General features: G+C 47.6%; 1 protein-coding gene across 1 annotated transcript in view; it reads left to right on the forward strand.

The window, feature by feature from the left end:
* Window positions 1–12,907, forward strand: part of UST (uronyl 2-sulfotransferase) — a 162,630-nt gene extending 149,723 nt beyond the window's left edge. The window contains exon 8 of the mRNA XM_075413760.1: window positions 9,237–12,907. Within this exon, the coding sequence (XP_075269875.1) occupies window positions 9,237–9,520 (284 nt within the window). The 3' untranslated portion in view covers window positions 9,521–12,907. The remainder of the gene's footprint in view (window positions 1–9,236) is intronic.
* The last annotated feature ends 11,216 nt before the right edge of the window (window positions 12,908–24,123 follow it).

A 24,123-nucleotide genomic window follows, 5' to 3' on the forward strand; every position in this document is an offset into this window, starting at 1 on the left:
TGAAGTGGCCATTGCTCGGAGACTGGTTGGGCATTGGTCTGTCTGTGGGAAGTGGGGAGGGATTTCCTTTGCATTGCTTTTTTTCCCCTGCCTGTTAAACTGACCTGATCTCTACCCGTGAGTTTTCTCACTTTCTTTTTTCCTGTTCTCTCCCTCATCCCACTGTGGGGGCAGGGGGAGCGAGCGTGTGGGCACATGGGTGCTGGGCTGCTGGCTGGGGTCAATCCGCCACAATGGCGTTTCTCTCTTGATGCAACTCTTAACGTTGCATGTCTTGTGGATAATACTGGGGGGCTTTATTTTGCCACTCCTGAAGATCTCGATGTAGAAAATGGCAATGTTCTTCAACAAAAGCCTGGTTTGTTACAGGTTTAGGGTTCGTTTTAGTAACCTCCCTCCCTCCCAAAACTGCGTTCTCTTGAAGAGTTCTTCCTAATTGCTGTCACATCCTTCCTGGTTTCTGTCCCATTTCATGCTCATTCAGAGGTGTTAATGTTTACATTTGCCGTAAATACTGAAATGGAAAAAGACAGCAGGTCATTTTATCTCCTGTTTTCTTAAGAACAAGGGAAAGTTTTGTGCGGTGTAACCTTGAAGCACGGTAGTCATTACGTCAGGGCTAGTATTGTCATTAATTCATAACAGTGCAGTCATCCCAGAAACTCTGATACTAGCCAGTCTTTCTAACATTGGAATGAAACTACTGATTGAAACACTGCAGACATAAGACAATTTGCAGGACTAAGTGCCGGAGCAGTGGCTTTTCCTACCCTGTAAGTCTCCCGTTCTGATTCACGGGTGTTTCTACCATGTATTCAGCTAATTCCTTTAACCTGCAGTAGAGTTAAGGCTACTGAGAATATACTTCATGTAAACAAGGTGATAGATGGCAGAACGACGTGCCCATGTGTCTTTTCCCTGTCAGCGCAGTAATGCTAAATGTGGGTTGAATTAAAAAGGATCACTGAGCAAACACTGTTTCCTCAACGGATTGCTCTTGGCGCTGGCGCACGAGGAAGAATGGTCAAGGTGCGCTGGAGCTGATCACATAAGTCGTTGAAGACAGATGAGAGGTACTACCGGGGAGGCTGTCTTTGCTACTGGCTGGTGCAGATGCACGGAGCATGTAGGGAGGCCTTCGTCTGCAAAGATCTTGGTCTCATCAGTATGTGTCAGAAATGCCGTTTCCTCCCCGCCTTCAGGAAGAAAATCTATTGCCTGGAATACAGGGCGAGTACATGCAAGTGTAAATCTTGGTCGTGTTTGAATAGCATCTGAGCACCTAAAAAATGTCCTGTATTCATTTATATTAACCAAGCAGATTAAAATCACACTTCTCCTTGAATTGGGGCCTGCTTCTGAAAACTCTCAGACACACAAATAATTGCTAGGGGAAATCTCCTGCCACAGCTCGCTGAGAGACTACACCCTGTAATACAGCCTCTGAGGTAGCTCGCCTCACCCAAGTGCTTCGGTGCTCGGAATCAAACAGGTCACACCAGACCTAGGGATTTTCTTCTGCCTTTTTCCAGTCCTCATCCCTCGCCTGTGACTGTGCCGCTGAAGAAGTGCTGAGGTTGGCATGAAGAGCCACTGCATCTCTGTGTAACCTCTGCAACAGCATCTGCCTTGGGGGTTTCAAGGGGGTCACGACCTCTCAGCTTGCAGTGAACCCCAAGAGTCCCAAGTTCCCCATCGCAGACCAGGGCTGCAGGCTCTGTTACAGAGACAGCCGAAAGCCCAGGTGTGAATCCACCTTGACTTGGGTTTAATGACTTTGTGGAAATCCAGCAGGAGCCTCGGTCACTGTGAGGTCCTGAGGTAGCCAGATGTTTGGTTTATTTACCTGTCAGACTCTTGAAGATCTAGGTGCGTAGACATTTCTGTCTTTTTATGAGTGAGGACACTTGCCCTTCACGCGAGCTGGTTAGTGCAGGCAGGGAGGGGAGCAGGGGGTCACCTGGGGCTTCCTGGAAGGAGGAAGGATGTGTTCTTGTTTCTGGTTCATGGTAACCTGGGGGGATGCAAAGACCCTGGAGCTTTAGGGCTGTAGCCCTGTTGAGGCATTATACTGTGCCTTCTAGCCTAAACGGTAGGGGATCGAGACATTCCCTCTCTGGGAAAAGCATGGGGTGAGAATTGCATTAGCCACACTAGGGGATCACTCTCCTCTCTCAGGACTTGCAGTTAATATAATTCCCCTTCTCTTTAGTTTTTTCTCTTGCTGAAACAAGTCTGCCTGTGTTAAACAACGGACCGTTTTCCTCAGATTTGGCCGGAGGAGGAAGCCTTTGTCCCGATACCCTGGCTGCTGGCCAAGGCAGTCGGGCTGTGGGCCAGAAGGGGGTGAACTTGAAAGGAACAGTGTGTTGTTTCTGCTCTGGTAGCATTCTTCCTTCTTCACCAGTGCCTCAGCCCCTGGCCGCCTTCAGTCGCGCATTATACACAAAAGAACCTAAGGGCAAAAGAGAGAATTTTCTCTCGACCGCGTGTAACTTGCAATAATAAGAAGTAAAGCAATTTCAGGACATTCAGTTGTCTGTGAGCAGACATAGCAGGGAGAAAATCTTATAACTGGCCACTTTCTCACAAGGGAAGGGAGAACTGATATCTTTTTTTTTTTAGCCCCTCCATTTCAGTGGCAACTTTCATACAGTAATGTACATCTTCCAGTCCTATATACCCTCTCAGTAGTGGTTTTACCTTGGCAGTGCATAGCTTTTATTATTGGCCATTACTTTAGTGCTAGTTAGTGTTTCTGCTTTCGTTTCTCCTTTCAGGAGTTATTCTTATATAAAGCAATAGGCAGTTGTAGGTATACTCTAGGAAGACAGGAAGAGGCAGCACTTGGAATGAACACTTTTTAAGGCCATGTTCTCAAACTTTTTTTTTAAGAAATGTAGTGTTACTTCACATTCCTGCAAGGCCTGATACTGCAGGGTGGTGACCACTAGGTCTGAACAGCCAACGGCTAGAAAAGGTAGCAAATCAGATGTTCAGGCGTCTTCCAAAAATGACATGCACATGGAGGTATCTCAAAGGCGCTGACAAAAAGGCTTTTGCAAGTGGTGCTCTGGACTTGGGAGCTGACACGTGCAAGACTTTTGGAACTTGCATCTATGAAAGACTTAAATGGGCCATTGGGTCGTTTAGCTTGGCTTCTTGTGTGCTGCAGGCCACACAGTTTCTCTTACTTCTGCACAGAGAGAGATCGGTAACTGGAGTTGGTTAAGTTTTCCACCATTGATGTAAAAATATCAAGTGATAGCATATCACCTCTTTCTGTTTTGTTCTGGTGATTAATCACCTTGACCACTTTAAAAAGCTGTGCCTTACTTCCAGTCCGCATTTCTCTGGCTTCAGCTTCCAACCCTTCAGTATCCATAGTTCTCTCACCATGAAAATATGCAGATGCTGTAAACAAGTCACCTCTCAATCTTCCTTTTTTTTGTAAGCTGACCAAAGTGAATTTATCATCTTTCTCTGAAGTGTCCCTTCCAACCCCAGTATTCATTCTGAGGCTGTTTTCATACCCTGTCTGATTTAGGATGTGGTTACAAAACTGGATGCTGTATGCCAATGTTGCGCTCATCGATACTATATATGGAAATAAAGACACCTCTACCTCACTCCATCCCTCTTAGACATCTTAAGCTTGCACAACACACTTCTTCCATTGCTTCGTTCTTGTGGACAAAAATCACAGATAGCAGTCTACTGTGACTTGGAGCACAAAGGCAAGATGCCTGCTGTAGGTTCTCAAGTCCCAGGCTGTATCTCTGCAGGTGGCATACCTGTTGTGAAGCTTTTCCTGCTCGTGAGCGCTGCTGAAGTTTCTCTCGATCACTGCAAGTTTCTCTGTAAAAAAGTAATACTGTTAGTATCTGCATAACCTACTATGCAACACTGTTCACCAGCCATCTGTAAGAACCTATTTTTAAATTGTGGTTTTGTCAGATCCAGATTTGACTGGATCCATTTGATACTACTTGTATGGCTATAAAAGATACATTAGAATTTGCACAATAACTGCAACCATAGCAATTCTCTCAGCTACTTGAACTGGAGAATCCTGGCATTTCCTTTGCATATGACTTTGGTTTTGGCATCTCCAACTCTGTCTAGTTCAACTTAGAAGTCGCTTGACAGCAATAAAAGTACCTGACCACATTCTCATAGGAATCCGCCTTTTCACTCTACCATTGTGGGTTTATTTTCAGCCTTTTTTTTTTCCTTGTGTGTTAACTTACCTTAACTGGGAATGCAACATTAAAGTGCACCAGCTAAAGAAGTCTCTTAGAAGATCTTGTTGAGATTTTTGTTATCTGATCATGTGTGAGATCCAGCATGTTTCCAGGCTGGGGCAGCCGCAGGGGCAGCGTGGGGTACAGGAGCGTCAGCTGAGGTGGCCCATGCAGCTGGAAATCCACACTGTTGGCTCCACAGCTCTGAACTGGTAGGAGCAAAGGCGTAAAACTGTGACATCTCCAAGAGGAGGGTTGGAGATTTCATGATAAATACTTCCTGGCTGGAGAAGAGACCTCAGAGAGTGGTAGCTGTTTACAAAGTGTGCAGAAAGTTATATATTGTCATTGCTGAGTGTTGTAAGGCATTTTGTAATAGCGATATAATGCCCTTAATAGCATAAGTAGTATTTCAGAGCGCTGTTGGATGCATGTCACTGTTACACTGTCCAGCTGACAGGCAGACCAGTGCAGTGTCAACCTTTGCAATATGTTCCCAATATATGTTACTTGCATCCTGTAGGAAGACGTTTCCTTTGTTATATTCAGCCTTATTGGCCCAAGGTACCTCTTAGATTTATCGCTAACATTATTCTTTCTTATTTTAGTTTATGTTTCTTCCTTGTTCTGATACTATGCCATACCTTCTTGGTGTTTACATCCTTGAGCCTCAGTAGTTGTTTGATTATGTGTCTTTCAGATTATCTCTGTGAACTCTTCCTGGCTGATCTCTGTTTGGGCATCCCTCCGTTTTTCTCTGCCAGGTTATCATTCTCTGAGCTCCCTGCATTTTGTCCATGTTAATGTTAATAATGAAATTATATTAGGTTAACGGTTATTCTTCCCTCTTGTTTCTTTATTCATTGTAGTGGTAAGAAAGAAGAAAGAGCATTGCTGTCGCTGTCTCACCTGGTTCAGTCTCTGTCATTGGCAGCCGTAGTTTTGCAGTGTCTGTGGTAATTGCAGTCTGGTGCATTTGCTCCCAAGATGCCTGTTTGTTTGAGAAGTAGGACATCTGATTTGCCTAGGATTGCAGGTCTCTGGAGTTCTGGGCGTTTCGTGACCCCTGGAGAGCCACGCACAACGGCATTTCATCTGCTCTCCCAAAGCAGACACCCTTCAAGAGCCCAGCTGAAAATTTGAAGTTTGAAAAGCAGATCAGTTGTGCCAGAAAATTCTGTGCTGAGCTGCCGTTAGGTACTGGGGGGGGGGGATCATTTCTGGCATAGCCATCAGCGCCCTGTTTCAGCTCCGCAGCGGCCATTCGAGTGGCGCATCAAGCGGAGACCCTCGCCGATTTGTACGTCACACCCAACCACAGCGACATACATTCATTTCCATTTAAAACTGGGGAGAAGTAGGTACGCGCTGCAGCTCGGCTGCGCGCAACTGAAACGCGGGGCCTCCCTGCGTGGTTCCAGGAAACGAGCGCGCCGTATCTGTGACAGCCGTCGTGTTCGCACGGCCGCAGAGCAGCAGCACCCGCCGCGGGGTTTTTCCACCGCGGGCATTAGCCGGGCAAGCCGGGGTTCCGCTCGCCTGCCAGCCGCCCTGCGCCGGTCCCGGCCCGGCTCAGCTCCTCCGGCCGGGGCCGCGGGGACCTGGGCTCCCCGTGCCTGCGAGCCACCGCCGAGAGCGTCACTCCAGAGTTCTCCGCTGAGGTGGGAGGATGCCTTCAAGCATCGTTTTGTCTAAATATGGCAATCCAAGGTTTTTGAGCCACAAAGTATAAAAACCGCTTTTCCCTATGGTTTGGATTACTGCAGTGAGTAATGCCAGTTTCTTAGTTTAAAAAAAAAGGGGGGGGCGGGGGGAAGTGAGAGTGGGGAAAGTAATAGTAAATATTCATCACGTGGTAACCCAAAAGGATTTAATTTTCTTCGTCCACATCTGCATACCAATTTAGTCTTAATTCAAGGCATGAGCGGGCTGCACTGGGAGGTTTGGTTACTGTATAGGGCATTCTTTTTGGTAATTTAAAGGAATGCCAAAGCAAACACAGTTTTAAAAAAATAACCCTAAAAAGTAAATGGTGTAGTTTGTTGCCCTCCACGTGGCTAGCTGTCTCAAAGGTCATAAAATGGTGGGACAGCTGGGTTTATGCAGCATATGCAGATTGTTATTTTGGCTTTCAGCCAGATCTACCTAATTTTTCCATTTTGCTTCTATGATGGGGAGAGGTGGTTAAGGTGACTTCAAGGGGCAATTCAGTGTTTTCATTCATATTTGTATTAAAGAGCCTTTTAAGAGTATTTAAGATTAGAAACCAGTCTAAATAAAATTCAGATGGAAAAAAGGCGAAGTTCACTTGTTTTCTCAACAGGCTGAGCCTGCCGGCAGGCACAGCCCCAGCTCGCGCCATCAGACAGCCAGCACCTCACAGCTCTTTATGCACTGCGGTTACGGGTGATGATACTGCGAGGCCAACCAACAGAAGCCAGAAAACTGCGCTGGTCCCGTAGCCTTCCCGAGTGTGGTGTTTCTGTCTGTGCGTACGTATACATCTGTACACGTAGCTGTGTGCATAGAGCAAAGAAGAATTGCACGCATCCGGCAATCCTCTGTGCTGCGACTGCTGCAGACTCGGAGGAGGAGTGTGTTCTGCAACTTGCTGGCTGCCAGCGGCGAGGGTGGCACGCAGCACCCAGCTGCTTCGGCAACTCCCAGCCGGGCACACCACCCTGTTGGCAGGTCCTGCCCCACGCCGGCCGCCCCTCAAGAAAACAGACCAACATGTTTCACCGTGTCATCATCGGCAGCGCGCCCAGGCCCAGCACAAGTGGCTCGCTCTGCTGCGAGGAGCAGCCGCCAAAGCGAGCCGGGGCTGTAAGAAGTGGCTTTTCCCTGTTAGAGTCCTGGAGGGACCATATAAGTAAAGAGCTTTTTCCAGTGAGGTGAATGGATTTTTCCGTAACAGAAATAACCTATGTAAAATAAAAATGAAGTTGGCAAGCAGCGTAAAGGCTTAAGCTTAATAAATGCGATATTTAGTGGTGTATATTTGCTGCTGAGTTTGTAAAGAAAACCAGACTGCAAAGCTGGTGGAAGCTACCAACTAAGCACCACAGAAAGGAATGTCTTGAAGTGCTCAATCATCAGAAGGCAGTCGCCTTCTCGCCCAAGGACAGACTGAGGACAGTGTCCTTCCTGGAGTGTATTCATCGAATGCCCGTCAATGGCAATGTGAACAACTGGCTGAGGGTTTAAAAAGATGAGACAGTTGTTAGTCTATCTCCGGGTGAAGGTGGTGGAGAAGAGAATAAGCGGTTAGGGAACCCAGATATTTTCACCAATAATATTTCACGCTATTCACTAGCTACAGGTAGTGCTTTCTAGGTTAATGGCTATTTTAAATGCAAGCATTTCATGATCCTTCCTTTACAGTTTTTCTTAGCTAGACAGTACATTAAAGATCACTTCTTCATTTTTAATTTAACTTTTGTATATTTTAATCACTTTACTCCTATCTAAATAAAACACGAACAATCAGCAAGTATAGAGCATATTTAACCATAGATCACTGTAATTAAAGAACAAAGAACTCTGTGTACTGTTGTTTAATTACTTAAATATATGAGTAGAGATAGTAATTTCAGTGTAAAGAACTACAAAGTTCGGTGTAAAATCCCCATTTAATTACAGAGCAGCATGTTGTAATTTATACCAGCTAATAAAAACCATTCTTTCTTTAGAAAAGAAATTAGAAGTAGAAATGCAAAATAATATTAATGCTTCAAATAATTTTTTTTGTGATTCAGCATTACATTTGGTAGCTAGTTAACCTATTCTCTCTTTGTGTCATATCCTTCCTACGTTTGGAATTACTCTGCTGCATCGGTAAGCAAAACTGAGAGGCAGAATACCTCTTTCAGATAAGTTGTTTTCTTCTGCACCGGATGTGTCACGCAGTGAAGTCAAATGGATATGAGAATATCCAGCCCAGCAGCGCTTGCTGTGTCGTGTAGTATTATTAAAATGAACAGCTTTCAGTTGTTTTTATTTTATGAATTCCTTTACTCTGAAGTAGGGAAATGTGTGTCCGTTGTCTGAAAATTAGAATACGTTTATAGGTGTGAATACCCTAAGATATATGAACATGCATCATTTACAATGTAAAGACAGCAGCTGATGTTCACATAGCTGCGCTCTACCCTTCTGTTGTACTTTTCAAGATTCAAAATCTTGTATAATACCAACTTTTTGTCTAAAGATCATTGCTGCTGTGTTTGCTAGCTGGACTTATCTTTTACTACCTCTTGAAATAAATGGGTTTGCCATTGGTTAAAATTCCTCTCTTCCCTAAAAAGTTATTCTTGATTATTTCTCTTGGATGAATGTCTTGCACGTAGAATCCCAAGAACAACTCACTTTTCCTACTAGGAACCATCAAGTCTAGTCTAATTAACAGGTATAACAGGATGAGAAAATCAACAGGCACATTTGGTCTTGAGGTGTCATGTGGTGATGCCAGCAATGCTTTGGTGCTAGCCTGGGATGGATTCAGGTTGATTATATATAAATCTGTTTAGGTATGAACAATCATAAAGCACAACTGAGACATGACGTAGTATGCCACATAGGAAATAGTTGATTAGCTCAGCTCAGCTGTGAGCTGGATATACACTTCACATGGATCAGGCAAAATTTCCAAAGCTAGGCAAGATTATTAGTTTCTTTACATGTTGTTTATGCTCATAATTGGTATGACCTAATTTGCATTTTCAGATAACCATTACCAGATAAGATCCTCGGTGGCTATGTGCAATGCCAGATGCCATCTATGAACCAGCCATATTTAAACATTCAAATCTAACTTCAAACATCTGTATTTTTTCATCTCTTGTTAATAGTAAATCCATTATTAAGGAGACAGATTGAGCTCATTTGTATCAGTAATGCTGTAGGGGCACACCTTAATCTTTTAAGAAAAAAAGTTTAGGTCTGCTCTCATTAATCAGCACCCGCTGTGTGGCTTGTTTTTGGTTTTTACAGAACATAGGAAACTTGGCAATCTGACTGTGACAGTGAAAAAGACCGTCCCCTCTCCAGAAGCAATACAGATCCTCTACCAACGCATGAGATATGAATATGAGTTTTATTACTATGTCAAAGAACAGTTCCACCTGCTAAAGCGCAAGTTTGGACTGAAGTCTCATATCAGGAAACCACGTCCCAGACCCGAGTTCTTCATTCCTTCACCCCTGGAAACAGAGGAACCTATAGACGATGAGGAAGAAGATGATGAAAAGTGGCTAGAGGATATCTATAAAAGGTGATGGATGGAAGAACTGTCCTTTCTCTTGTGGTGACCCCTCCAGCTTTCTTAAGATTTTTTTAATTATTATGAAAAGTAATTCCTTAAGGAACTGAGTTAATGCGCAGCAGCATTTGAAATGGAACAGAAGAGACCTTTCCCACATACTGGGGCCATCAGGAGATACGTGGTTTAGCAGGTTTGATTCATTATACACTGTTGGCTCTGTAGCATCCTTGCTATAGCATAGTTCAAGAGAGAGAATTATCTACTGTCCATCACAAAATAACTTTTGGAGTACACAGTAGTCCTCTGGGAACCTACAAAACGTAAAAGAATAGATTAGGCGGTCTTGGGAGGTAAATTTTACAGACTCTCGTCTTTCTCCAGAAACAAGTCCTCATTGCATAGCACTGCAGCATTAACTGCCAGCAGTGCGGACTATGGGCAGTGAGCCTTTTGGGAAGAGTGCTGCTTTCTGCCCAGCGCACGCTGGTATCCCAGTGGTATGGTCAGAGCCACTGCCAGGCCCGTGCACGTCAAGGATAACGGGCTCAGAAAGGGGCTGGATAATGACCTCTGAATTACCCTGTGCGGGACAAGCGAGGCTGCTCTTCTGGCACATGAACAGTAGTGGGCATAAGGCAAGTTACAGGAACTAGGTGGTTTTAGTAAACCCTTCTAGTTCATGGAGTGGAAGAAGTTACCTGGTCAGTGAAGGGCAACAACAGATGAAAAGTGGAAGGCAGGGTTACCTGAACTGTAGAGTTTTGTTTCTGCAGTCGAGTGGGTTTCTATTAGACTCTGAAGGAAAAGGTGCCAGGTATGGGTTTTATGTTCAGGAAGGGTATTTGTAGATTTTTCTCCTTCTTATGGGTCACAAATCCAAAGAGATACGGAAAAAGTCACTCATTAAAAAATGTAGATGATCTGGAACTCCTATTAAGTGTGACTGGTATTTCTGCAATCGCAGAGTTTGGTTCTTCACATCTGAAGCTGAACGCAGCTGCCCCACCAGCGCAAACGCCAGACGTCTGGTTTTAGCACAGCTAGAAGTAAAATTAACAGTAAGGACATACACAACTTCTCTAGTTGAAATATTTCAGAATGATAAAACAAAGAAAAAGTGGCAGCCTACTCTGTGAAACCAAAGCCGATTCAGTGGTAGGTTGGTAACAGAGTCACTGTGAAGCTTGCCCTTGTTAATCACTGCAAGTATTAGCAGTGAACGCTGGAAGGGGGGCGGGTGGAGGCTAGGAGGGGAAAGGGGAATAGTTCCAACATGTGAGATGCTGTTGTCTTTAAGGTGAGTGTCCTTGGGGCTCCCTGCGATGTGCAGCCTTGCCAGCTGTTTGACAGCCTGGCAGGACTGCTGGCGCAGAAGTGACAGACCTGCAGGCAGCAGCGGGCAGAGCTATTTGGCTGCCTGCTCCGTAGCAGAATAACGGGGTTTCAGGGGTCTTGAAGAGGCCCTGGCCTCCAGTGCATCAGGTAATAGCAATAAATTCTTGTCCTAGAGCACAGGAGAGAAGCAGGGCTGAGGAATTGCAGCTCCTTGCCAGGATGAGTCCCAGTAACACTTCAGGGGCGATGCACCTCTGTCTTAACTCGCGTCCTTTCTCAGACAGCTGCTGGGCAAGTTTTGCTTCTGATTCTGCAGCTGCCTCAGCACCGTGTCTGCCATCTGCAAGGTAATCCTTCGGTTTGAAATAACAAGCAAAAGTTTTTTTGTGATGGACGAGGCATATAAACTCGGGCTAAGCTCAGATGTGCTTTCCAAGGGTTTCCTCTTTTGTGAGCCTGCTGAGAGCCAATAAAAGTTATGACCATCTTTGTCACCAGTCAGTCTTTACTGTACCTACATGTAGAGAATGAAAATAAAGAAGTGTAATCGTGTTAAGACAAGATGCTAACTTACAGAAAATATTACGTAGAAGATTCTGTTCTCATTATTAACATCCCAGGTTGGTGGTAGCAATGCACTACGGTGGGGGAGCACGTTAACGAAGATGAAAGTGGCACAGATAACAACTAACATATTAGCTAAAATATGAATCTGCTGCATTGTATATTTTAAGTGGTTTCTATGAAATTACATTGAAAGAGTAATGATTAGTTTACACACTGTGGAGTTGTTACATTTTGGAAAGAAAACTAATACTCTCGTCTTTCAGAAATTGTGTTTGACTTCATTTTGCCAACATTGTAACGGAATAATCAGTCACTTAACACATTCACCCTTCCTGCAAATTCATTGCCACTTACTGTAAACTCTGTTTTTATCTGTTTATTCAGTGGTATCTTCAGCCATCACTACTTATAACCGAAATACAAAACCTGTTTAATGATTTACTCGCTAGATTTTAAGGTTCTTGTATTTTTTGTAACAATCAACCTGGCCTCTCCTGCTTGAACGGTACTTCATAAATTTATCTGGCACATAGCATCGAAGATTCCTGGTCCTACAGCCTATTTGTCTGTCATGAAATATATTTTACTTAGTTGTTAAAAGGTACTTTTTAAGCTGGTTAATCTTTTACTTATTTATTGAAACTTTTCAGCACATTCCAAATTCTAAGTTGCTCAGGAAGAAGTTGATTTAAATGATTATATTTTGGCCTGATGAATATTTCTTTTTCCAAAAAAAATCATTGTTTGTAAGCCTTTAGCCCACAACAGCTTTGTAGGAAGTGCCATGCATGTACTTGTAAATCTTTGTGGGGGGAAAAAGGTGGGTGCTTGACATTTATGAAAATAAGAAAACGTATGTGTACATTAGCTTAGCTATAAATGAAAGCAACGTATGTTTTGGGATGAAATATTCTTTAACTTATTCACTGCCATCTCCTGAAGTATAGATAAGCCATACAACTATTTTTCAGTCCAGTGATGTTTAAAAATAAAACTTGTACATTTCTTCCTAGCTGCATAGTTCACTTGCTTACGCTAGTTTTCTTGCCTGGGTGCAGCGGCGGTGGGTCAGACGCTGGAGTTGCCCCTATCAGAACGGGACTGGATGCAGCACAGTTTATCATCTCCAAGTCCTATTTTAGCAGCAGGATTGGGGCAGGTTGTTCTTGGGTTATTCTGTGTCCCGAACTGTCTGGAGGTGTGAGAGTGAAGGCACAATTATTTTGCGCACTTGAGAGGTGCAGTAAGTACCCCAAATACGTTGTCTCATGGGCTTTGTGGCTGCTGAGTAGAAAGAAGTTTTATGCAGGAGGGAAACAGCTTGGTCCCCATACACTGCACTTTGCTAGACATGGTATTTGATGGCCAGGTATAAAAGCTCCAATAGTCTGAAGCGATGTTATAATGTAAGTGAAACATCAGTGCTTTCACACTAAAGAGAGAATCAACCGTTGTTAAAATGCAGCATTCTGGAAAAAATAAATTTTAGTTTAAAGTTTCAAGTGATAGTGACAAATGGTGCGGTTTTTTCTTCCTCTTTAGTTTTTTTCTCTTCCACATAAATTGTTCTGATGATGCAAGGCTAAGTCAGAGTGTCTAAAATGTTCTCTCCTGTGTGGAGAGGTAGCTCAGCAGAACTGAAGGTATGTGAAACTGATGGTGTGTTTGAAGCATTTAAATTTCTTTGTGATTCTTTATCATTGGACCTTTGATGAATTGTTTGAATGTTATAATATAAAATGTTACATAGTATCATAAAGACACAAACAAAATTACCAATTTTAAACATTGGAGAAGAGACTGTGGATTCCAGCCATTGAATTCTTCCTCCTTTCAGTATTTGATGTAATAAAAATATTTAATATAAAGGTAGATTTTTTGACTAGCAAAGGAAACCACGCTATATGCCAACTTGGATCCTCTTATGAAATGAAAAAAACCATAATCTGCCAAAGAATAAAACTCTACATCCTCTTAAAAAATAAAAGTCTGTCATTCCCAGTTGAGGGTAATGGTGCTCGGGTCTTTCCCTCCATTTTGAGAAAGGGAAGATCTGTGACATTAGACCACAACCTAAAACAACACAGCAACGTTATTGAGAGCTAGAACACTGTAATACAATACCACAGCATTCCTTCCTTTTTATGATGAAGGAATCAGCCTTTATTGGAAAGAGTTCAGCAAACGTATAAAACACTGTTGATCAATCTGCTTGCATGAGTCAAGACCAGAGAAAAGAACAGTTGTTACCTACAGACCTCCATACACACACTCCATGGGAAAAACAAGAAAGGTGTTACCAACCAAATTCCAAAGTGCCTGCCTAGTGGTGTTGGAACCACTGGAACCACTTCTGCAGGGTCTGTCCCAAGGGAGCGTTTGCAAAGTCGGGCTCTGCTTCGGTGCCCACAGGTGTGGTGGGAAGGGTGTTGGAAGGCATCTCCATGAGAAACAGCCTTCTGGGGGCGAAAAAAATCTCCTGCGAAATGTTAGAAGTGGATGGAAGGGATTGTGTTTTGAAGGTCAAAAGTTAAATCTCAACCAGCATAAATCAGTTGCTGATGTCTCAGTTACAGCTGAGAAACTGTCACACGTTTTCTTTGGTTTGCCCAGAAATGGCATTGCATGCCAGGCTGCGCACAAAGTGAGCTTCAAAGCTCGGTTGTAAGCTTTTGAAAACAGGTATGCGTAATAAAAGCACTGGCACACTGTAAAGGCTGCGACCCAGCGCCGATGACTGATGCTGTCATGTTGGAAGAGCCTGGAGGTGGGGTGGAAGGTTGTTCTGGGGGCAGCAGGGAAGCAGGTTTTCTGCAAATACGTTATTTGGCCTTTCAGGTGCCGTCAGATGGTAAGATTTGACCAGTGGTGTATTTGAATGTGGATTTTGAATATAAACATGCGGATTTCCTTTTCTGAGTACGTAAAGGAAGAATGCAAGTCTGGTTTTGTATTCAACTGATTGTGGCTGAAAGGGTAAGTTAATAACACTGCTGTCAGGCAGGCACGGTAGGCATGTGTTTTGTGCAAGCTTCTGCCATCCTTCTGTTCCCTCCTGTGGATCTGATGGGCAAAAAGGCTGATGGCAAAGAACTCTGCTACACTGCAGGGGAATTGGTGCTGTGACAAGTAGGGATTAGCAGGAATACATGGAGGCAGTGCTGGTCAGGGTTAAGAATAATGGTCTAAGTACTAGGATGATATAAAGCACCCAGGAAAAGCGTTACGCAGATCGCTTGCTCTCTTTATGGCTTTGGCTCGTCTGGAAAACTCGAGACCGCGCTTCAAAGTCAAACGCTGCTTCAGATTTGTGATTTGTATTGTTGGCATTTTGGCGGGGGTTTCCACGAGCTTCCAAATTGCCGCTCTACCTCAGAAATCCGGCAGGGTACAAGCACCCAGCCTGTACCGGTATCTGATGTGCAGGAGCTGATCTGAGACACGGAGCTGATCCTTCAGCAAACCTCTCTCCGGGTTGAGTGCAGGCAAGAAGCTGAGTGAAAAACCCTTCTCGGCACAGTGGTGCTTCTAATGAGCAGAGTAATATTTAGTTACTGTGCCACAAGGGAAAGTATTCCTGCAGTTTTCCAATTTACCAGGCCAGGACGATTTACCAGGAGACCTTGAATAACCTCAGGGCTCATGGGAGAGTTGTCAGGTAGCAAAGGCCAATTGCATCTCTCAGTTTTGAACTCGTGATCATCTCCAGTTCGGGCGCAGGAAAAAAACAGAGGCGGTTATAGTCCATGGCAGACACAGGAGCGACAGTCCCAGGTATGGCTTCCCACGGCACACGGAAATTTCTCCTCTAGGGGCCTCCGATCTAATTCACATGGTGATAAGCTCAGGGAGCAAAGGAGGGAGGGGAAATCAACCCTACTTGTTAGTCTGTGATTCCTCAAAGAAGGCAAGATTCCCAAGATCATGCTGGAGAGATGTGCTAGAAGCAGCAGCAATGAGGTACCTAAGCTTCACTGAAGAACTGTGAGCCTTTCCTATTTTCACTTTCTCCAGGAGTTTGTATTTGACCAAACCATAGGCAATATTGGAAGTATTTCCCGAGGTCAGTCTGCGTAGGGTATTTCTGCACTAACCATATTGTCAGAGCATCTTGGAAAATGATTAATACCTTTATCCTTTTGATCCACAGTGGAGGTAAAGAAGTGCTGTTATCCCCATTTCATACATTGGGAATGGATATAGCAAGTGGGTAAGTGATATTCCCCATGTCACACAGGAAGGTTGTGAAAAAGCATTGATTATAATTTAGCCAAGTGTCCTAATCCTTGAACTTTCTTTCCTGCTCTAAGATCAGTCCTAGATTTTAGAAGGCAGAACAAGTGCCATGGAAAATTTTAGTTGCATGGAGTTGTCTCCTGTTATCTTTCCCTTAAAACTCTGGAAACTTCCCAAGTAACAGCCTAAATATGAATGACTTTTTAGCTCTTCAGCAGCCCATTTATGTCCTTTTGAGACAATGATTAATTCCTAGTCTCATCTATGTGTTTGCAAAATGACCACCTGCAGAAATGGCATGGCTGCAAGGTAGCTTTATGTTTGGGCAGGGTGATCCTGTAGCAGCAAGATAAGCGAACGGGTGGGTGGCTGAAGTCATATCTTGCAAATTTAGCCGTTTGCAAGAATATGGTCACATTTTCTCCTGAAATCTGTGGTGCTTGTGGCCTACCTGAGAAGTCATCAAATTTGTGTTCGTGTATGTGGTCTAAGTTGTTTTTTCCTTTGTTTTCCAACAGCGCTTAAAAGCCCCGTACATGAAGGATGCCATACAGCAACCAACACCAACACGGAGTGAACAGACAGTTCTCGCTCAGCGTGTATCTTGAGGGTTTTGTCTGGTGTATCCATAAACCAGAAAGCTTCTCCACCTATCAGACAGGGGTATATGCCTCTCAGCTGAGAGATCTGGTGGTTTCCCCTCATCTCCTCCCGGTCCCTCCCTTACCTGGACAGTACGCGTCATTAAAGCTTTTGGCCATGTCTTCTGGGCAGCATCTGAAGGAAGAGTGAGCCAGGGGGACGTAATCCAAACTCCTGCATCCACGTGCCCCTGCTGTGTGGAGGAGCATGAGCTGCTGAGCCTTGCTCTAAACTCTGATACTGGGAGAAGTCTCTGGAGGTTCAGCCCACCTTGTAGGTGTCATCTTCGTTGCTGCTCCAGATCTAGTTTCTGCTCTGAGTATTAGGGCGAGTCCCAGCCTGTCTCTGTTGAAATAACTGGGGCTTAGCAATGCCAAATCCGTCCCCGCTGGCTTCGGGCCGGGAAGCTGAAATGCGCTGGCAGGTGAGCGCATCAGGGTGCAAAGGAGTCTCTGCAACGTCAGCGCCCGGCCTGAGCAGAGACGCTCGGTGTCGGCAGCAGCCCGGGAGGCTGGTGCCTGAGCGGGGAGAGGGAAGCGGAGCCAGTTTCTGCGTTGTAGCTAGCTGGTGGGCATTTCTGCCAAATCTCCCTTGGACAAGTTTGTGCTAGTTCTGTCAGCACTTGCTGTGGGAAAAACCTTTCCTCCTGCACTTCTTGGGACAGAAAGCTGGCAAGGAGAGCCCGGCAGTGCCTTTCTTCCACGGAGAGCTGGAGGCATCCAGGGGAGACACGAGGGTGCAGGGAGGGAGGGCGCAGCCCCACGGCAGGCTGAGCTCCGGGCTGTTCCTTGCCAGACCCAGACAGGACAGTGCTGACAGAGGACAGCGTTGCTCCCTGAAGCTTGAAAACCCAGCTCCTCACAGTGGGGTTTCACATGTCAGAAACTGCTGTGAGAACTCCCTGGAGTCTCCACATAATTGTAGCTTTCCTGCAGGTTTTGCCCCGAAGAACGTGATTTGGCCCATCAGTGTTGGCTGGAAACTGAGCTTTCTAGTGACTCCACGATCCAGCCCTTGTCAGTCACGTCACTTGGGTCCGTGCATGGGGCTCTTTGTGATAAACCTCACTGGAATTTGGAAACCGTTCAGCAAATTTGACCTCTACTTTGTCTTATAAATATCACAGTGTCAAGCAGCATCGCGCATGTCTTATCGCTGCAAAACTGGGAGAAGGAGATGGAATTATTATGTGGTCAGGTCTGATTTTCCAATACAGTATCTTTTGAGTCAAAGGAAAAAAGCTTTTTGCTTCTCAGAAAGAAAAGAAAATGTCCTCTCTTTGCCTGAGGGAAAGGGGCTCTTCTGAAACTTACTCTGATCCCTCATGGGCATGTACCGGTCGCCCCCAAGGAGCCTAAAGCGTTTTTGTCTTTTGTAGGTAGAGCACCATGGCAGCGGGCTCCTGCGAGGAAGGCGAGATGAGACCCGACCCGTTTCTCTGTTGTCACCACGGCAAAGGGAACGGAGGCATCGGCAAAACCTTGGCCAAGAACAGCTCTGACCAAAGTTGAGAGCTTCCAACGTCTCTGCAAAATAGATAGAAAAGTGCAAAATAGATAGCAAAGCTTGCACCGGAGCAGTCCAGGGCGAAGAGGGAAAACGCATTTATCTGCGGGTCGGCATCTGTTAAGACAGCTGCTGCTCCTTCATAGCATGAGGAAGGCCAGGCCCTTTCCTTCCTTGACAGAAGCATGGGGTCCCGCGGTGCCCCCCCCCCGGCCCCACGCGCGGGCGCTGCCCGGTGCTGTCGCAGGCGGCAGAGGAGGACGCAGAGGCACGGCTGCCTCGGGAGCCCCGCACAGCTGGCGGCCCGGCTTGATGCCGAATCGCTGTGTGGCCCGGCCTAATTGCTTAAAGCTTTCCTTTTCCCCTCGCCGCGAAGGCTGCAGCGTAGTATTTATCTACTCTGCAAAACTTTTATGAGAATTGGTATGGTTTTGTAGAATTCCTGAATAACAGGGATCACAATAGCTGCGGTGGAGCCAGACTTTGCAAACCCAAAGGCCTGCGCTGTTTGCCTTACTGACGCGCGGTCTCTGCGGGCAGGAGTCGTGCCTCTCCGCCTCCCACCCATCCCAGCAGCAAGTGCCCGGACCGCTCCCAGCCCAGCCGAGGTGCCGCTGCCCAGCGTGCCCCGGGCGCTTCGGCCTCCACCTCCCTCCTGCTGTGCCAGTCCCGGGCTCGGAAAGGAGCCCAGGCGCCGCGGGAAGGCGGCTGGACACAGCGCTCTGAACCGCTTGGGGACGTTGCACTGGTTTATATTCATCCGGAAATAAAAAGGAGGCACTGAGAATTTCCCTGGGGAAATTTTCCATGGGGAATACTTCCTTGTTTTCCCACCACGCAGGGAGCTGGGAAAAGTAATTTGAAACAGGACAGGTAATCCCCAGCTTCCCCAAAATATCCCTTCAGTTTTGGCCAGCCCTGATGTACCATGAAGCCAGCAGCGTCACGTCATATCCTTGGAGATTCCTCTTGCCATCAACATTTAGGATCAAATAGTAATAGCAATGACTAATACTAATGATAATAATAATGTGTTTACCTCGCAGTGTTAGTGTTGAACCGAGTAATAGATGCTGCAATTGGAAACAACCAAAAAAATGCTTTGTATGCGGAGGAAGCCTTACGCAAGAGGTGGTGAGCGCAGGTTAGACTGCGGGAGCCTCTTGCTGAGGAGGCCTGGACTGCAGTGCTGGATGCCGGGGCATAGCCAGCTTTTCCTTCTTCCCTCCCCTCCAGCACATGCCAGTCATTTCAGTTTAGATGAGAACAGGCTTTTAGAAAAAAATAGCGAGCCAAGCCAAACCCAAGTACCCATTGTTTTTTCCAGCCTGTCCCTCCAAAAGCGGTTTGCTTTAGTCCGGTGAGTCAAAAGGTATTGCTCCCTTACTCACCATTCCCATTTGCGTTGCTCAAGAGGAGAGCTGGCAGGGAAATGGCGTGGACAAGCCCCGGAGCTTGCACTGCGACTCGGCAGCTCATTCTCGGGGAAGCACCGCATTAGCCGTTGGGACTTGAGGCCTAGAGACTGCCTGAATGGCTGCTGTTACTTGCTGAGGGCCAGGGGTGCCTGCGTCAAGGTGCCCCCCCAAAGGGAACCGCAATCTGAAATAACCAAGAGGAGCAAAACCGGGCTGGCGTGTGCAGCGATGGCGAGTTCCCACCGCAGCGCTGCAGTCGGGCTCTTAGCACGTGTTAGGTTTCTGCACTGCACGCAAGCATAAGCAGGTATGTGTGTATGGCTTCAAAAACCTTCACTACGGCCCTCTGGAGCTCCACAGGGTTTTTAGACACGAAAGGCAGAAGGGTTTTGCTTCTATAAAGTTTGAAAGAAGTTTAGAGACCAGAGAAACCAGAAAAGAGGGTGAGGTGCGTGGCGAGATGTAAGAAGCAGAACCCAGTACAGGGGGGGGCGAGGAAAGATCCCCCCGGTGCAGGCATTACGCAGCTGGACATCGGTACGGCAGCTGGAGGAAGGCCAGCCACAGCCTCTCCGGCTCCGCTCTCCCTGCCCCTGCCGCCGAGGGCACGCTGTGTGAAAAGCCCACGCCTGGTAAGAGGCAGGAGCACACGGCAACAGGACAAGGTTTCAGCCCGGGTCCGGACGTAGAGATGGGTCCGGGTGAAACTGCTTGATAACCCTGGAAGTCACCAGCTTTCGGCTGCTGGAGCCAATCTGCGGGGAGGCGATGAGAGACGGGATCCTTTCTTCCTTTCGGTTCCCATCGGCAAAGGCCGCTGCTGGGGCAAATTAACTCCTACCGCGCACTTTTAAAAGGAAGCAAGGCTGCCTCTAACATTGTTTCAAGCTTTCTTCTAGCAACCGGCCAGTATCAGCTGTGTTCAAAGCTTTTCTTCGCCTCCAAATCTCAGCTTTGTGCCCTCTGCTTCTCCGAAAACCAGGCGTCAAAGTCAGGGGAGCTCCAGGTTGCCTCTCCCCCGCCCGACGCCCTGTCTGGGGGATAAATAGCTTCCGTAACGGGAAGCCGTTCCGCTCCCGGCAGCCCACCGGCAGCCCACCGGCCCCGGCCCCGGCCCCGCCGCGCCCTGCCCCCTCCCGCCGCCGGGAGGCCGCTAGGGGGCGCCGCGGCCGCGGCCGTCCCCGACCGCCGAGCCCCTGCCGCCGCCCAGCTCCGGCCCCGAGCGGCTCCCGGCCCCGGCCCCGAGCGGCGGGGGCGGCTCGCGGCCGCGGAAGAAGCCCAGGGCCGTGGTGTCGGAGCCGGCTCCGTGGTTTCCCTTCGGATTAAGCGCCGTCACTCGGCGGCGGCGGCGCGGCGGCAGCACCCCCGGCTCGCTGCGCTCCCTCCCGTCTGCGTCCGCCGGGCCCCGGGCACCTGCGGGAGCCGGCGGGGAGGAGGAGTTGGAGGAGGAGGAGGAGGAGGAGGAGGAGGAGTTGGAGTTGGAGTGGCTTGCTGGCAGGAGAAGTGATCTTCCTGAGAGAGCCTGGCCGGAGCCAGGGCCGCCACACAGACGGTGCTGGAAGGCGGCGAGCGTCCCGGCACCGAGAAAGGCGGGAGGTTACGGGCGGGAGGTGGTGTGTCATGCGGCGGGGAGTGGGGCGAGGAAGACCAGGGAGCTGCCACGGCTCTGGAGATCGTGGCAAGGCCGGGCTCACTCGAGGAGAGAGGAAGAAAGACGAAGCGTCTTGCTGTGTACCGAAATGTCGATACACAGCTTGCTTGCCAGAGGCCACGAAAGAAACCCAGCGCGCGTCAGTCCTTCCCAGGCTGGGGCTATAACGGCCCTTGACGAACAAACATAAAACCTGAAAAACCATATTCCCGTGGACTTGTGGCGGTGGGAAGAAGAAAATAAACCTCTGCACGGATGGTACCTTTCTTCTGACGACATCAAAGCCCAGAAAAGATGACCAGCCTAAACCTTATGGCTCTCTCTCGAGGTCCCTCACTATTATAATACCAGCCTCGCCGGGCACGTTCGGAAGCACGTGGCTCACCCCGCCTCGCACGTCAGGAGCGGGAGCCTGGGTCTCTCCCTAGCACCTTGCTTTGGACAGGACCCTCTCCCCCCGTGCCTTCGCCCTCCTCTGGCAGAACCATGCGGGGTATGGGCGATTATTAGGTGGTTTAAATCTTACGCCTCGGGCCCCTCTCCAAGGAAAAGCTGCTGCTAACTTACAGCTGTCTCGTGCTCTCTGTGGAATGAGAGGGAAGTCCATTCAGACTGGTGAAAATAAACCCACCATCATAGCTGGCATTCTCGTTGGTAGCCTCAGTGCAGAGGCCAAGGATTTGAGGGCTGTGACACATAAGGCAGCTCACTCCTAAAGAGCTTGATCTGGGGTGAAGCGTGTCATCAGAAAAGCATGAGGAGCCTTGTGCTCCTGCTGTCAATACAGTACTTGCCCTCTTCACACGGACTGGCTTTCCTTTTCTGTCCTGCCACTCTGGCACACGGCATGGGGACCTTTTACTGTACATTCACATTAAAGGAGAAGGACACCCAGTTTCCTCTTGCTAAGGTCGAGGACTCAGCCGTCAGTCCTGCAGCTACCATGTTGCCATCGCCATTTGCCCTTCTCTCCTCCTGAATAAAAGGTGGTGTCCTATCCTGCCTGCCATGTGGCAGGCACCCCGTCATCGCCTTTGCCTGTTCACCCTCCTCTCTGGTTCCCCGGCTCCTCCTGGGCGTGAAGCTGAGTGCCAGGCAGTACCTGGGCACGGTGACACACAGCTGGGCAGGCTCTCAAACACAGGAGCAGTGAGAAAGGGGCTGTTTCACAGACATTGTCCTGCTGGCGGCCTGGTGGGGAGAAATTGGGAGTCCCTGCAGAGGCGACTGCACCACCCTGCACCTCAGGGAAAGCCTGGGGTCCTGACAGCAGCCATGATTTTTGGTCACCTGATGATGATTGTCAAGGGACTTAAGAATCACAGAATCACAGAATCACAGAATCACAGAATCACAGAATGGTAGGGGTTGGAAGGGACCTCTGTGGGTCATCTAGTCCAACCCCCCTGCCGAAAGCAGGGTCACCTACAGTAGGCTGCACAGGACCACGTCCAGGCAGGTCTTGAATATCTCCAGAGAAGGAGACTCCACAGCCTCCCTGGGCAGCCTGTTCCAGTGCTCCATCACCCTCAGAGGGAAGAAGTTCTTCCTCATGTTCAGACGGAGCATGTTCCTATGCTTCAGTTTGTGCCCATTGCCCCTTGTCCTGTTGCTGGGCTCTACTGAAAAGAGCTTGGCCCCATCTTCCTGACACCCACCCTTCAGATATTTATCAGCATTTATTAGGTCCCCTCGCAGCCTTCTCTTCTTCAGGCTGAACAAGCTCAGCTCCCTCAGCCTTTCCTCACTGGAGAGATGCTCCAGTCCCCTCACCATCCTTGTAGCCCTCTGCTGGACTCTCTCCAGTAGCTCCTCATCTTGAACTGGGGAGCCCAGAACTGGACAGAGTACTCCAGATGGGGCCTCACTAGGGCAGTGTAGAGGGGAAGGAGAACCTCCCTCGTCCTGCTGGCCACACTCCTCTTGATGCACCCCAGGATCCCGTTAGCTTTCTTGGCAACCAGGGCAGACTGCTGGCTCATGGTTAACCTGTCATCCACCAGCACACCCAGGTCCCTCTCCACAGAGTTGCTCTCCAGCAGGTCCGCCCCAAACCTGTACTGGTGCATGAGGTTGTTCCTCCCCAGGTGCAGGACCCTGCATTTGCCCTTGTTGAACCTCATCAGGTTCCTCTGTGCCCAACTTTCCAGACAAGACATTGCGAAGGGGGACGTTAAATAGAGACATAAAATCTCGTCAAAGAATTGTCTGGCTCACTGACTTGCCGCAGGTGTAGCTGGAAGAATAAAGCAGTTGTCAGGGGTTCTTCCAGGAGCATGGCAGTGATGTAGCTGTGTACATGCTTTGCTGCTGTTAGCCTTCCCCTCCAGTTTAGGATCAAGAACAAGTCTAGGGCTGTGCAAGAGACTATCTCAGGCAAGAAGTGCTGACTCTAATAAGGCTATTTATCATACAGTATGCGAAAGCAGAAGCTTTCATCATAGAGGCCTGGCGGTTTTTCTCTTCGCTGTTTTATCAACGGGTCTGAGAGTTTATACAGGCTCCCCCTAAGGTGCGAAATCTCTGTTGAAGTGGGTTTCATAATCTTCCCAGATGAATTAATTTAATATGGTAAATCTAAGTGTAGCACACAGCAAATCGCCAGAACAGCTCTGTGAAACAAGAAGGTACAGCGAGCGAGACAGATGTGATGGTGGGATACACCACCAGCAGAAACTGGAATGCAAAGAAAAGCCTTCTAGAAGAGTTGCCATCCATCGAAACTGACCAGCCACCTTACATCACCGCTGTAACGGTCTCACATTTCACAAGATTTTTCTCATGGAGCCTAATCCAACAGCCACTGCCCCTGTGGGTGAAATTAAGGATGTGAATCACCCTGGAGATGACCTGCGGGCTTTTCAAGTGAAAGAACAATATAGGGGAAAAAAAAAAAAAAGTTAAAAAAAAAAAAAAATCTGTCTGAAGTCTCCAAGCTTTCCTAAGCAATTCTGGGTGGCCTTGTTGGAGCTCTTTTCCTCCGCATTCACTGACATAGGTGTTTTCTTGATACAACTTCCACACACTCACTGTGAGTCCTCCTCAGAGCTGAGAGTGCTATGTACTCATCCTCCAACTTGAAAAAAAAAAAAAAAAAGGCTGGAAAAATGTAAGCCGGGGTGCTCCAGCGAGGCCGTGTGGACAGCTCTGCAGCGCCTGGCTCCTACACACCTTCCTCTGAAGGCTATGGAAAGGGTTTTGAATTATATAGTGCCAAGAGAAGGGGAGGCCTGCAGCTGGTTTTAGTCCTGGGGTGAGGAA

The sequence above is a fragment of the Opisthocomus hoazin genome, chromosome 2, assembly GCF_030867145.1.
Source record: "Opisthocomus hoazin isolate bOpiHoa1 chromosome 2, bOpiHoa1.hap1, whole genome shotgun sequence".
NCBI classification, from domain to species: Eukaryota; Metazoa; Chordata; class Aves; order Opisthocomiformes; family Opisthocomidae; genus Opisthocomus; species Opisthocomus hoazin.